Source organism: Rhizophagus irregularis, chromosome 23 (genome assembly GCF_026210795.1).
Source record: "Rhizophagus irregularis chromosome 23, complete sequence".
In the NCBI taxonomy this organism is placed as follows: Eukaryota; Fungi; Glomeromycota; class Glomeromycetes; order Glomerales; family Glomeraceae; genus Rhizophagus; species Rhizophagus irregularis.
This window is the reverse complement of record NC_089451.1, coordinates 1,992,492-2,004,543: the sequence shown is the minus strand read 5'-3', so window position 1 is coordinate 2,004,543 and position 12,052 is coordinate 1,992,492. Positions and strand designations below refer to the sequence as shown.

At 28.0% G+C, this 12,052-nt stretch overlaps 2 protein-coding genes across 3 annotated transcripts; both read right to left on the bottom strand.

The window, feature by feature from the left end:
• On the bottom strand, positions 1-6,750 carry OCT59_015415 (uncharacterized protein). Of its 2 annotated transcripts, XM_066139984.1 has the most exons (4): positions 5,932-6,750; positions 480-5,845; positions 314-400; positions 11-195 (listed from the first exon to the last, which is right to left on the bottom strand). In XM_066139984.1, the coding sequence occupies exons 1-4, from the start codon at positions 6,300-6,302 to the stop codon at positions 155-157; spliced, it is 5,865 nt and encodes a 1,954-aa protein (XP_066002807.1). In that variant the 5' UTR covers positions 6,303-6,750; the 3' UTR covers positions 11-154. The 2 variants fall into 2 exon arrangements, with proteins under 2 accessions (XP_025189123.1, XP_066002807.1); XM_025312737.2 differs by having other exon boundaries at positions 1-400; positions 5,932-6,721.
• A 2,253-nt stretch (positions 6,751-9,003) lies between these two features.
• OCT59_015414 (uncharacterized protein) lies at positions 9,004-10,619 on the bottom strand (the record flags this gene model as incomplete). The annotated part of the gene is made up of 5 exons (XM_066139983.1): positions 9,004-9,455; positions 9,570-9,780; positions 9,871-10,133; positions 10,236-10,383; positions 10,565-10,619. 5 exons carry the CDS (start codon positions 10,617-10,619, stop codon positions 9,209-9,211), a joined length of 924 nt encoding a protein of 307 aa, XP_066002806.1. The 3' UTR covers positions 9,004-9,208.
• Between the last annotated feature and the right edge of the window lie 1,433 nt (positions 10,620-12,052).

The window sequence follows — 12,052 nt, the reverse complement described above, 5'->3', positions numbered from 1 at the left end:
TATCACTTTTGAATTTCAATCGAATCAAATCGATTTTTTTATTTTCATTTATTATTTGTTAAATTATTAAAAAAACTAAATACCAAAATACAATAATATTAATAGAAAATGTATTATTAATAAAAAAAATTACTTTTTTTCCTTTCCTTTTTTTTTAAAAAAAAAGAAAAAATAAAATAAAATAAACTACATTTCCTAAAAATAATGAATAATAATAATAATAATAATTCCATCCCAAAAATTTGCATTCAATTATTACAATTAATGTGTTTTTCTAAATTAAATTTATATATATTTTTTCTCTAAAGTTTACCTTGTAAAATCAATTCTATACTATTATTAATAAATTCTTTTCTTGATGTCATGTCCATATTAAATACTGTAGTCAATTGTTCTCGAACTATAGAAAAGAATAAATGAATGCGTTAGGAAAAAAATCTTTCTGATAATAATAATAATTATAATACTTATATACATACCTTGTTTTTTCGTGATGCTCATTAGATTAGCTGTTTGTAATATTTGTCTAATTTCAGCTAACACTTCTTCGTCAGTTGGACCACCATCAGTTGAGTATGAACTTATAGGTCTGGAAGGTGGATTATATTCCAAATCTCTCGCTAGTAAAGGTGAATTTCTTATGTCATCACCAGAATTACTAAAAGCTCTACTCATTCTATTAGATTCAGATGAAGGATAACGTGGTACGGGACTTCTTGACCTCGGTCTTCTATCAGCCGGAGCACTTAAATTTGTATCCCTATAATAATCAGCACCTCCATATTGGCTACCGCCATATACACTACCACCACCACCATATTGACTTCCACCATATTGCGAAGCATTATCATTATAACGCCCACTTCCTTTACTTTTATAACTTTGACCACTTGCTCCACTACGTTTTGAAAATCCTGATTCATGACTTTCAGCTGTATTAACTTCCCACAATTCTTGCTCATAATCTGCCCACTTTTTCCTTGGTATCATTTTTTCATCGAATTTTTCTTCATCTGCAGATGTAATAATTTGTTTTTTACCTTTTTCACCCAGAACGACACGTGTATTACCCCAGCTAAAATCATCAAAATGCCAAAACGAGTAAACTGGAATGAAAAATGAAAACAATGGGAAAGCCAATAAATAAATTATCATCCATCCAACATGTTGCCATTGTCTTTTTAATATAAATATAATTGCTTGTAATCCATACACAGCTGCCAACATTATAAGTGCAATAGTTGGTAAATCTTGTCTATTTGTTGCGACCGCCCAAATCAAATATATAATATAAACTACTGTAGATGGTAAAATGAGAGTACCAAACAAATCAATGAAAACAACGAATCTCATCGAGAAACAACAAAATCCGCACATTTCAGGTAAAAACATAAGTTCCATAAGATTGTGAATAGTAGAATTAATCCATCGACGACGTTGAGATAGAAGAATAGCCCACCGATCCGGTGCTGCCGTTTTACACAAAGCATCAGGTGTAAAAGTCATCTTATACTGAGGGAAATGTTTCATCATTAAAGTTGTAAGATATCGATCTTCTCCTAAAGATAATAAATTCTTTTTATGTAAAGTATCAACATGATTCTCCGAATATTCCTCAATAACTGCACTTGATATAATTAAAGGACTATTTTTAGTTGGAGTTCTTATACGATACATACAAAAACATCCTGGAAGACAAGTAACTGATCCGAATAAACTTTCAAATGCTTTAGCCAAATGGTGAGAAATATAATACTCGTAAACTTGAATCATAGTTGTCCAAGATCCTTCTTCATTAATCAAAGTTGTTTCTCCACAAATTCCAATAATTCGGCCATCATGCAACATACAGGATATCATACGATTAAGAGAATCTGGCATAACTTCGGTATCAGCGTCAACCATAAGTACATATTCGTAAAAACTTGGATTAACTCCTATAACATTTGTCATTTGATGATAAATTTCCAATTCCAATGGTGTCATTTCCAAATCAAAATGGACTTTGTTTAAGAATCCCATCAAAATAATTTGTGAATCACGTTTTCCTCTATTTCCTGGGCGCGATCTTTCTGTTTCTTGTTTTCCTACTTTAACTACGACAATATAAGGAACAACATGTCCTTCATATTCATATAATCCAGAATATACTTTACCATAGTTAAGTTGTTGCATTCCTTCACCGACAGATTTAAAAGCTAAAGGTTCCGGATCTACTTTAGGATCAACTCCTAAAATATCCAAAACAATTTTTGGTGTAGGTCTATCATTACCGGAACCGACAATCATACCATCAGCAATTAAGAACAAAAGTTTACGTTTATCATCATAAGTAAGTGCTGCTAAAGAATCCATTGTTCTTTTCAAAGAATCTTCACCTTCCGTATAACAAGGAACTTGACAAATAACAAATTTATCATGATCTTCGGGTTTTCTTTTCGCTCCCAATTGTAATGCAGCCAAAAATTTAACAAGAATAACTGAACACATAACACAAGCAGCTACTAACAACAGATAATTATTGAATTGACATTGAAATGAATCCCTAAAATCAATTTTTCCAACATAAAAGACATTTTCTAAACATTGAAAAGAAAGTTGTTTTTTGACAGGATCAAGAAATTCATCCAAGGCTTTGCCATTAAATTTATCAGAATAATCTCCTCCAGGTTGTTTATCGAAGAAAGTTTCTATGGCGTCATCAAAATAACGGAAATTTTGAACTCCCGGATTCTGTGGTCTGTCAGGATATTGTTGATTATATCCAGCTGTAGCAAAATATAATGTTAAATCATAAATTTTATTGTTTATAATTCCCCATTTACGTCCTTGATCAGCTTGATCTGCAACTTCCTTTCTAGAGTAGACAACATCAGCTTTAAGTCCATTATTAGCTTTCATTGCAACTAGGAAATTATCCCAATACCATCTAGCGTTTGTAAGAGTTGCTGAATTTTTTAAAAGTGCACGTACACCAGATTGGTGGACTAGTAAATTTGCTCCTTGAACTTGACCGGTCGTATTTCTGGAATAATCGACGAATATAAGTGCTGGATTATTAATTAAACTTCCACAAACATCCGGTTCTCCCAACGGTATTGGGATCATATAAGTTACATCTTGACCACCATAAGGTTGCATATCTGTTAATCCTGCAGTAAAGGCTGGATTTCTTGAATGATCTGTCTTGTGAAATTTGGAAATATCATAGACTTTACCTCTAACACTAACCCAAAAATCATCATCACCTTGATGTGTTGCAACTTGTTCTGGTTTATAAGCTTTATCTTTATTAGGACAAATCAAATTTCCAAAAAATATAATGTAAAAGATTATAAAAGCCGAAAGAAAGAAAATGATAAGGCAGAGGGTAAATTTTTCACGCCAAGCCATTCGTACATCGGGACGTTTCATTTTACCAATCCAAGAAAGAAGAAATGATGGGATCCACCATGTACACAACCAAACGAAACGAACCCACCAAATTCTAGTTTTAGTGGTTGGGATTTCTTCAATTTCTTCTTTTTCATTGTTTGCTTCAACATCTCTATTTCTTGTGGGTGATTGACCTTCACTATTTTTACCTCCCCATTCACTTCCCCACATACTTCCTTCCTCATCTTCACCAAATTGAGCACCCCCAGTTTTTGAATATTCATCTTCACTTTCAACATAACTTTGACTATCTTCAAAATAACCTGTTTCACTACTAGAATAATTAGCAGTACCACTCTTTGGTAATAAACGATCCGCAGAACTTGTAACAGAAGCTGTGTTAAAACCTCTTTGTGCTGGACCACTAACCAAGCTATCATCATCTTTAAGTTGTTTAGTTTTGGCACGTTCCTCTTTCTCAGCAGCTCTTAATGAATCTTCTAATCCTTTCCAAATCGAATAAGAAAGATAAACATATTTATTACCCATCGCAATTTGATTTTCACTCCAACCACTTATGGTAGCAAAAGCTTCAACTTTTTGTCGAGGATTTCTAGAAGGGTCCAAATTGAGAGAAGCGAGAATCATTTCGTAGCGTGTTAAGAAATCTTCAAAAGTATATTGAGAAGTATATTCAATACGTTTTCTTATGATAATGTCACGAATTAAGAAACTTCTAACTTGTGATTTTACACGTTTCGAATCAAATGAATCAGGTTCATTTGCATCATTTGGACGTATTTGAAAAACGTTCCACATTCTAGTTTCTTTCAAAGTATCAGTTAATTGGTTAAGAGTAGAATAAAGTTGAATTGTTACAGTAGTAACTTGTTTATTCTTTAAATTATTTTGATCTTTTTCACTTTCTGGTACTTTATCACCTTCTTTATTCGAACTTAAACCACCAGCATTACTTTTCTTTCGTTTCACAGAAGGAGATCTCATCGGTTTTGTGGGTAATTGAGCTTTAACAACAGTATTTTCATTCTTTGGATGACTTTCAATTGCTAAAGCAGGACCATTAAATAATTTTCTAATAAAAGAATTATTTGTTTCATTAAATAAGTTGATGAAATCAGGACCTAAATTGTCCAAATTTTTATCAATGAATTGATCAACAGTATAGGTAACTGAACCAGCAAAATGGTTAATACCAAATGCACCAGATTTTGAAGAAGTTTTAGGATTACTAACAAATGAATGATGATTCGAAAAAGTATTTTTTAATGTGGAAAGTAATTTAGAATCATCAGAAGCTCCTTCACCACTTTGAACTTTAGCACATTCAGAGTCCAATACAGAAATCAATCCACCACGTATAACTTTTGTAGATCCTGAAGAACTTGAACTATTTCTTGCATTATCAGATTTATTACCACGTAATAATTCGACACATCCATTATTATCCATTGTAGTAATATTAGGTAAAGAAATACCATCTTGAATTATTTCATTATTTATACCAACAGAATCATCAAAAATTTGTTGAAGGACAAAATTTTGTGTTTCTTCAGTGGCAAAATTCAAACAAAATTGTTCAAAAGAATTTTTTGTAAAATTTTGATAACCAGGTTGATCCAATAAACCAATAAAATTTGGAGGTTCATCAGATTGAATTAATTTTGAATTAATATGTTCAACAATCCAAGTAAATAAAATGGAATAAAGAGCACGAGCCAAAGCATCACGTTGTTCAACAGCAGCTTCAGCATTTAAAAATACGGTACATAATTCTTTTCCGATACATTTTGTTTTATAAGTTAATGTTTGTTCTAATTTAAATGCTGGTACACCAAGGTATTGAGCTACTAAATCTAAAATATTATGATTTCTTACAGTTGCAGCTTCATCTTTTGCTTTTCCATAACTAACAAATTCAACATTTCCAAGTAAAAGAATAGCAGAAAGAATTTGAAATATTTGACCGATAGTTCTTGATTTAAATCCAAGGATCTTTAGTGAAGCTCTCAAATCATCCATTTGAATGGAATCATCAACATCAGGAATTTTATAACATTTTGATTGAGCTAAATAATTATATTGATGAGGTTCTAATAAATGAAATTGTGATTTTTCTTCGGGTGTGGCGCCGGCCAATAAATAATAAAAAACGTGATAAGTTCTTTCATCCAAAGGTATTTCAGTAATTCTTGCTTTATCGAAACAATAAGTAAGAGTTTTTGCGCCAACAATTCTACCACGCTCATTAAATTGTAATTCAAGATATTTTCCAAAACGCGAAGCATTAATATTTTGTTGAGTTTTTGAATTACCGAAAGCTTCAAGAATTATTTGAGCATTTTGAATTTGATTTGCAATTTTTGATTCTTTTTTTGTATGAGTTGATAAAAGTAATAATTGTTGTAAAAGATGACCTTGAGTAGCTGTCTTACCAGATCCAGTTACACCACTATAAATTTATAATAAAAATTAATTAATAAAATATTTATTATCATTTAAATCTTTTCGATCATGAAGATCACCTTACTTATTTACCTAAATATAACGGATTGGTCTTCAGCAGTTCTTCTCATATGCATATAAACTTTAGCAGCTAATTCATAAATATGAGGTTGTAAAGCTGACTTATTACCAGATGTATCCTTATACCATTGATCAGCATATTCTTTAGCTGAAGCATCGCTCATATAACCCAAATTTTTATTAGGATTTACTACAACTAAAGAAGAGGAAGAGAGTCTAGTGTAAGGTAAGTCATGTTTAAAACGAGCTTGTAATGTGGAAACAATATCGTCTTCCGTTGGAGTTGTTGTATTAGATAATAGTTGTATTAAGTCGACCTTGTCATCTACCGAAGATGAAGTTCCTGATTGCTCGGAACCATGGTTCTTTTTTGTTTTCCCCATATTATATTATTATTATAATATTTTTTTTTGGGGGTAGGGAAATTATTAATTAATTAATAAATATTAAAAAGGGTATCTGTTTTTTTTTTAATTCTTTTTTCTTCTTTTTTTTTTTGCTATACAAATGTTTTTTTCAAAGGTTATGGTTTTTTTTTTAAGAACGAACAAAACTTTCTTGTTTTTTCTCTATTTTTTTTTTATTATATTATTATTATTTATTACTCTATTTCCAAATTATAATTTTCATATATATTATTATTAATAAGTAAAAGGAAAGAAAGTTCGAAGAAGAAAGGAAAAGAGTAATAGAGAAAAAAATTGTAGAACGAAAATTTTTGTTTAAAAAGCAAAGACGTGCAAGTAATAAATCCTAATACATGTATAATTTAAATATATACAATAATATGATATATTTAGATATGTTGTAGCTGGTTGTTTGCTCGTTCGCAAAAAAAAAAAAAAAACTGTTTGGTATTACAAGTTGGTCAACTTAAATTGTAATTGTTAAAGTAAATTACTATATATATAAGTTTTATTTATTATATTTATTATTAAATAGTAATACTGTAAATTAATTTGAAGGGACGCGAATTAAATTATCTGATTACAGCCTTGGTAACCCAGCATGAACAACAAAACGAATTTTTTTTTTTATTTTATTTTATTTTTTTTTAAACGCGATTGAACGTACGATTCTTAGAACATAAATTTAATTAAAAGGGGGCGAAGTCATGAAAATTCAATAAAAAAAGAAATTTACGGACAGGGGAATATGAATGGTACAAGTCAAAAATAAATAGGATTCTAATTAAAGATCATGTTCATTAATTTAACTTATCACTGAAATTAGATATAGGCTAATGCATGATCGGGATTTTATTTATTCGGGTAATACAAAATAAATTTCCTTATTCTCTCATAAATTTAGCTTAGCCAAAAAGATATAAATAGTAAATTACATCATCAAATTAAATTTTAAATTTGTTTAAAATTGTTCTAAAAAAAAATAAAAAAATATAAGGGCTTTATATTGTTATGAAACGATCTAGTTAGTTTGTATAACCACTTTTTTTTATTACTAATAATAATTAATTTTTTTTTTTAAAAAAAAAAATTAAATTTCTCGTAATAAATATGAATTTATAATGAATACATTAAAAATGTTATCGATAAATTTCGAAACAAAAAAACATTGTTACAAATAAAATAAGCGACGCGTTTTAGAAATTAAAGAAAAATTCTTCTCCTTGCAGTATATCGTGCATTTATCATATGAAAAAACCATCGACCAAATTGATAATATATGTTAGATGTTGTTAATAGATCAATTACACTGCATAAGAAACTTAATTCCTCTAAGAACAACTCCTCCAAATTCCAAAATTAGTTACGCTAAGTATAAATTGTTTTGTAAGAAAGAAATAAATATCATTATGGATCTTTTTACAGTAAGTATTTTGTATTCTTAAGATCTTTTCTACAAATAATTTTAAATTCTAATCAAAAATCTAAAAAATTCCATTTCCTTAATTGGATATAGTTTTATAATTGAGTTTTGAATGCTGAAACAGTTTCATATTTAAAGACACGCATATAAAAATATTCAATTCGAAAATAATTCAAATGGATGAATCCTTTTATATCCTGATCCCACGTTTTATCCTGTTTATATCCGGTTTGATAGATCTATAATACGGTAAAAACCTAATTTATCATCAAAAAAAAAATAAAGGCTTGGTTTCGGTAGTGAACATTTATTCATCATTCCACCTTGTGTCTTTGCGTTGTTTAATTAACCGCAATAAAAAACGGGTCACATTTTTTTTTTTAAACAGGTATTAAAACAATATTTCCTGATGCTAAGATTATAACTTGTTTTAAGTTGTACTTCCACAGAGTTTCTTGCTCTTTATTATAAACTATATATATTTTTTTAATAGTTTTAAAAATACAATAGATGAAATGAATAAACTGTAGGGGTACTTACTTATTAACATTATAATTAGCTTTTTGTAATTATTTAATATAAAATATTTCATCCTCACAAAATTAAAATACTTTAAGATCTAGAATATATTTTTAAATGAAATCGTACGATTACTATTGAATTGTTACACAACTTAATACTTTAAATACTTTAAGGCGGGAAAGTCTAAGCCTGTAACTTTTTGCTTTGTTCTTGTTCAATTAAATCCCTTCGTTTCTCGTGGCTTTATATACTTTGTTTTTTTTTTACAAAAATAGGATATTGGTTTGGTTTACCTAGTTCTAAATTATCTCATTAAATCTCGAATGAGTTGTCAAAAAATTTGGAGAAATTTATTAAAAAACTTCGTTTAGGATTATGTGATCGATCGGAAAATTAAGTTACGTAATGTAGTACAAAATTTATTAATTTATATGTTCCCAAATTCGGAACTGTAGCGGCTTTTATCATGGATATCGTAAGGTATCGTAAGGTGGTATGGTCTAAACCAATATTATCGTAACTCCGCGGGGTCGCGAGCTGCTGATCTATTGCAGATGGTCTGGAACATGATCATTATAATGACTAAAAATGTTTATCAAATAACTTAATAAATTAATCGTCCCTTTTTTTATAATTCAGGTAGTGTTTATTATACGATTAGTTCATTTTTTAATAATGTGAGAAAAAACTTATTGAGTTTCATGAGTTTCACTTGTTTTATATATGTAAAATGCTATTCAGCATGTGGTTTATTCTTTTATTTTGATAAATTTATTTCTTGCTATATTAAGTAAATAATAAATTTAAATATTATGATATATACTTTTCCTCTATTAATAAAATAAGTTAAAAAAGAAAAAATAATAATTACGTTCTATTATCCTTCCTTTTTTTTTTCTTCTCATTCCTTTTTATCCTTTTTTTTAAAAAAAATTAACTAATTTTCATCTTTTAATAAAGGAACTTTTTCATCTAGTTGTTCATTTTCATCATCATACAATAATTCTTTTTTATTCTTAAATAATCTCTTTTCATTATTTTTATTTGTATTATGTACCGGTAATCGAACGAAGGGTAAAATATTAAAAATCCATTTAAGAGTAGGTTTTTTACCTAATATTTTTGTTCTTTCATAAGAAACCAATACGCATAATATATATGAACCATAAGATGCTGTCAAGTGCCTATAAATTTTTACGAAAAATAAAAGAATAGAAAAAAAGTTAAAAAAAAGAAGAGAAAAATTTTTAAAGAAAAAAAAAAAAATGCTTTCTTTAAAAGAAATACTTGATATTTACCACCATGCGTGTAATTGAGGATTTGGTATAGAGAGAGGTAATTGATTTACAACTGAACAAAAATGTAAATCAATATGCCAACCAATATAACCAAATAAAAATACTGCGCTTCCTAATAACCAAAGTTTAGTAACAGAGGGATCACCCTCAGGATTAAATACGATCAATATCGTATATATATAAACAATTATTGAAGTAATGACAAAGGTTCCTTCATGAGATTTATGATGAAAGAAAAAAAGAAATTAATTATACTGCGCCACATCAAAATTTTGAAAGAAAAAAAAAAAGCTTTTTTTACCTTGAAATACGTAAAATTCTATATCCTGCATAATTTCATTATCATATTCTTTACCAGAACCAATCATAACAGAAGTTATGGCAACACCCCAACAGATCAATAATGTTGGAAACCAAATACCAAATTTCTTTTGTGATTTATTTTCGACCAAATTATATAAAAGTATCAATACACAAAACATCATTGGTATTTCATCAAACAATTGTAATGAAAATAATAATGTTCCATGAAATAATATTGATCCTATTCCGACCACAATGATACTATTATTATTTTCATGGGAAAGAAGTCGGTAAAGAATTCAATGAAAAGAATTAACAATCTCAGTGAGAAGGAAGGAAGGTATTATTATTATTGACACTTACGAAACAAATGCAATAGTATAACGCAATTCAAATCCTTTAGAATGCATTATCATGCCAAATATACCAGCATTTATCATACAAAGTGATGATAATGTATTAAAGAATTCTGCAATATAATGTGTAACATCATAATTTTTTTCACACCAATCTATTAATCAATAAATGGGAAAATTTTATTAATCAATTCAAAAGAAAGGAGAAAAAAAAAAAAAATTAAATATGAACTTACCGACTGTTTTATTTATTGTACAGTGAATACAATTTTACAATTTAGTGATTTATTGTAGAGAAAATGTAGTTGGTTAAAAAAAAAAAAGGATAATTTTTACCTGTTGAAGTTGGTTTTCCCCAAAATCCTTCTACTGAATTATTATTATAATCCATAGTAATAAATAATAAAGATGAATAATTTGAAGAGAATTTTTTTTTTCAAGTGGTTGAATGGGAAAGTATTTATATAATAATAAATGAAATTATAAAAAAAAAATGATTCGTCTCCTGTTTTAATATCAATATCTTTTTTTGGAAATAATGATTCGTAATTAAGGAAGTCGGGATTTACTATGGTCGAATAGGATCAATATTACATGTGAAATAATGTTTTTTAACTTTTCTTTCAAACATAACCTAAGAACAAAAATTCAATGACTTATTATTTACATGCATGACATGAGCGTGAGACCAAATGGTTAAAAACAAACAATCAAATTTTTAGTGAGATTCCCTTATTCCAATCACTCGGGCACTCCTATCTTTCCCCTAATTATTTTTGGTTTTTCAGGAAAAAAAGGACTATATTGAGGAGTCGTGAGAAAATATTTTTAATATCGATAAAAAACTTGTCCGTAATGATTTGCCTCCGAGAAGAAAAATTTAAATTAATATATGCAGGTACAAATGTATTAATTAAAATAATTTAACCAATACTTTTATCTCCCGTATCTGCAAACAATATTTACAAAAAATACTATTTGTCAATCATTGATTTAAAGAATTATCATAAATTGTCCAATATAAATTCAGATTAGTGACAATTTGCATAAAGCTTTTTACTTGAAATATTTGAGGCATGATATGAATTACCAATAAATACTTTTAACATTTGAAACATTAATCTTTATGAAATCAAAAATAAAATGCGTTGTGTATTTTACCAAAACGATGTTTTTTATTTTAATTAAACTGAAAAATAATAAATGTTTAAAAAGTTTATGATTAACACCTAATTTGCCTATCGATAATCTCCGATTTTCTGATCTCTGCGAAATTTTTTGCATAACAGCCCATAGTGCATATTAGTTCATCAAATGTATATCATAAATTTTGTGCAATTTATAATAATCCTAATATCTTTTTTTTATTAGGATTGCTTTATTTTTTTTATTATTTTATCATATTTTATAAATTGCAATAAATTGAAATGTATTAATTAGTGGTTAAAATTTTATATTATTATTATTTAATTTATACAGTATAGCATATTTTAACAAGTTAGTTTTTAAATAAAAATATCATTAATAAATATAAGAAACATAAAGCATTTATATTATGTATTTTTGTAAAATAATAAATAATACAGTCAGACCTCTATAATTGCACTCTCCATAATTGCACTCACTATATATACCCTCTTTAAATGCACCAGTTCCAAGCTTATATGATCTTTAATTATTTTACCTCTATAAATGCACATTCTCTTTAAATGCACTATTTTGAAAATTATACATATGGTCTTAAAAGATGTGCAATTATGGAGGTCTGACTGTATATTAAACCTCACCAGTGGTGATTATCATCTCTATATATATTATTATTCT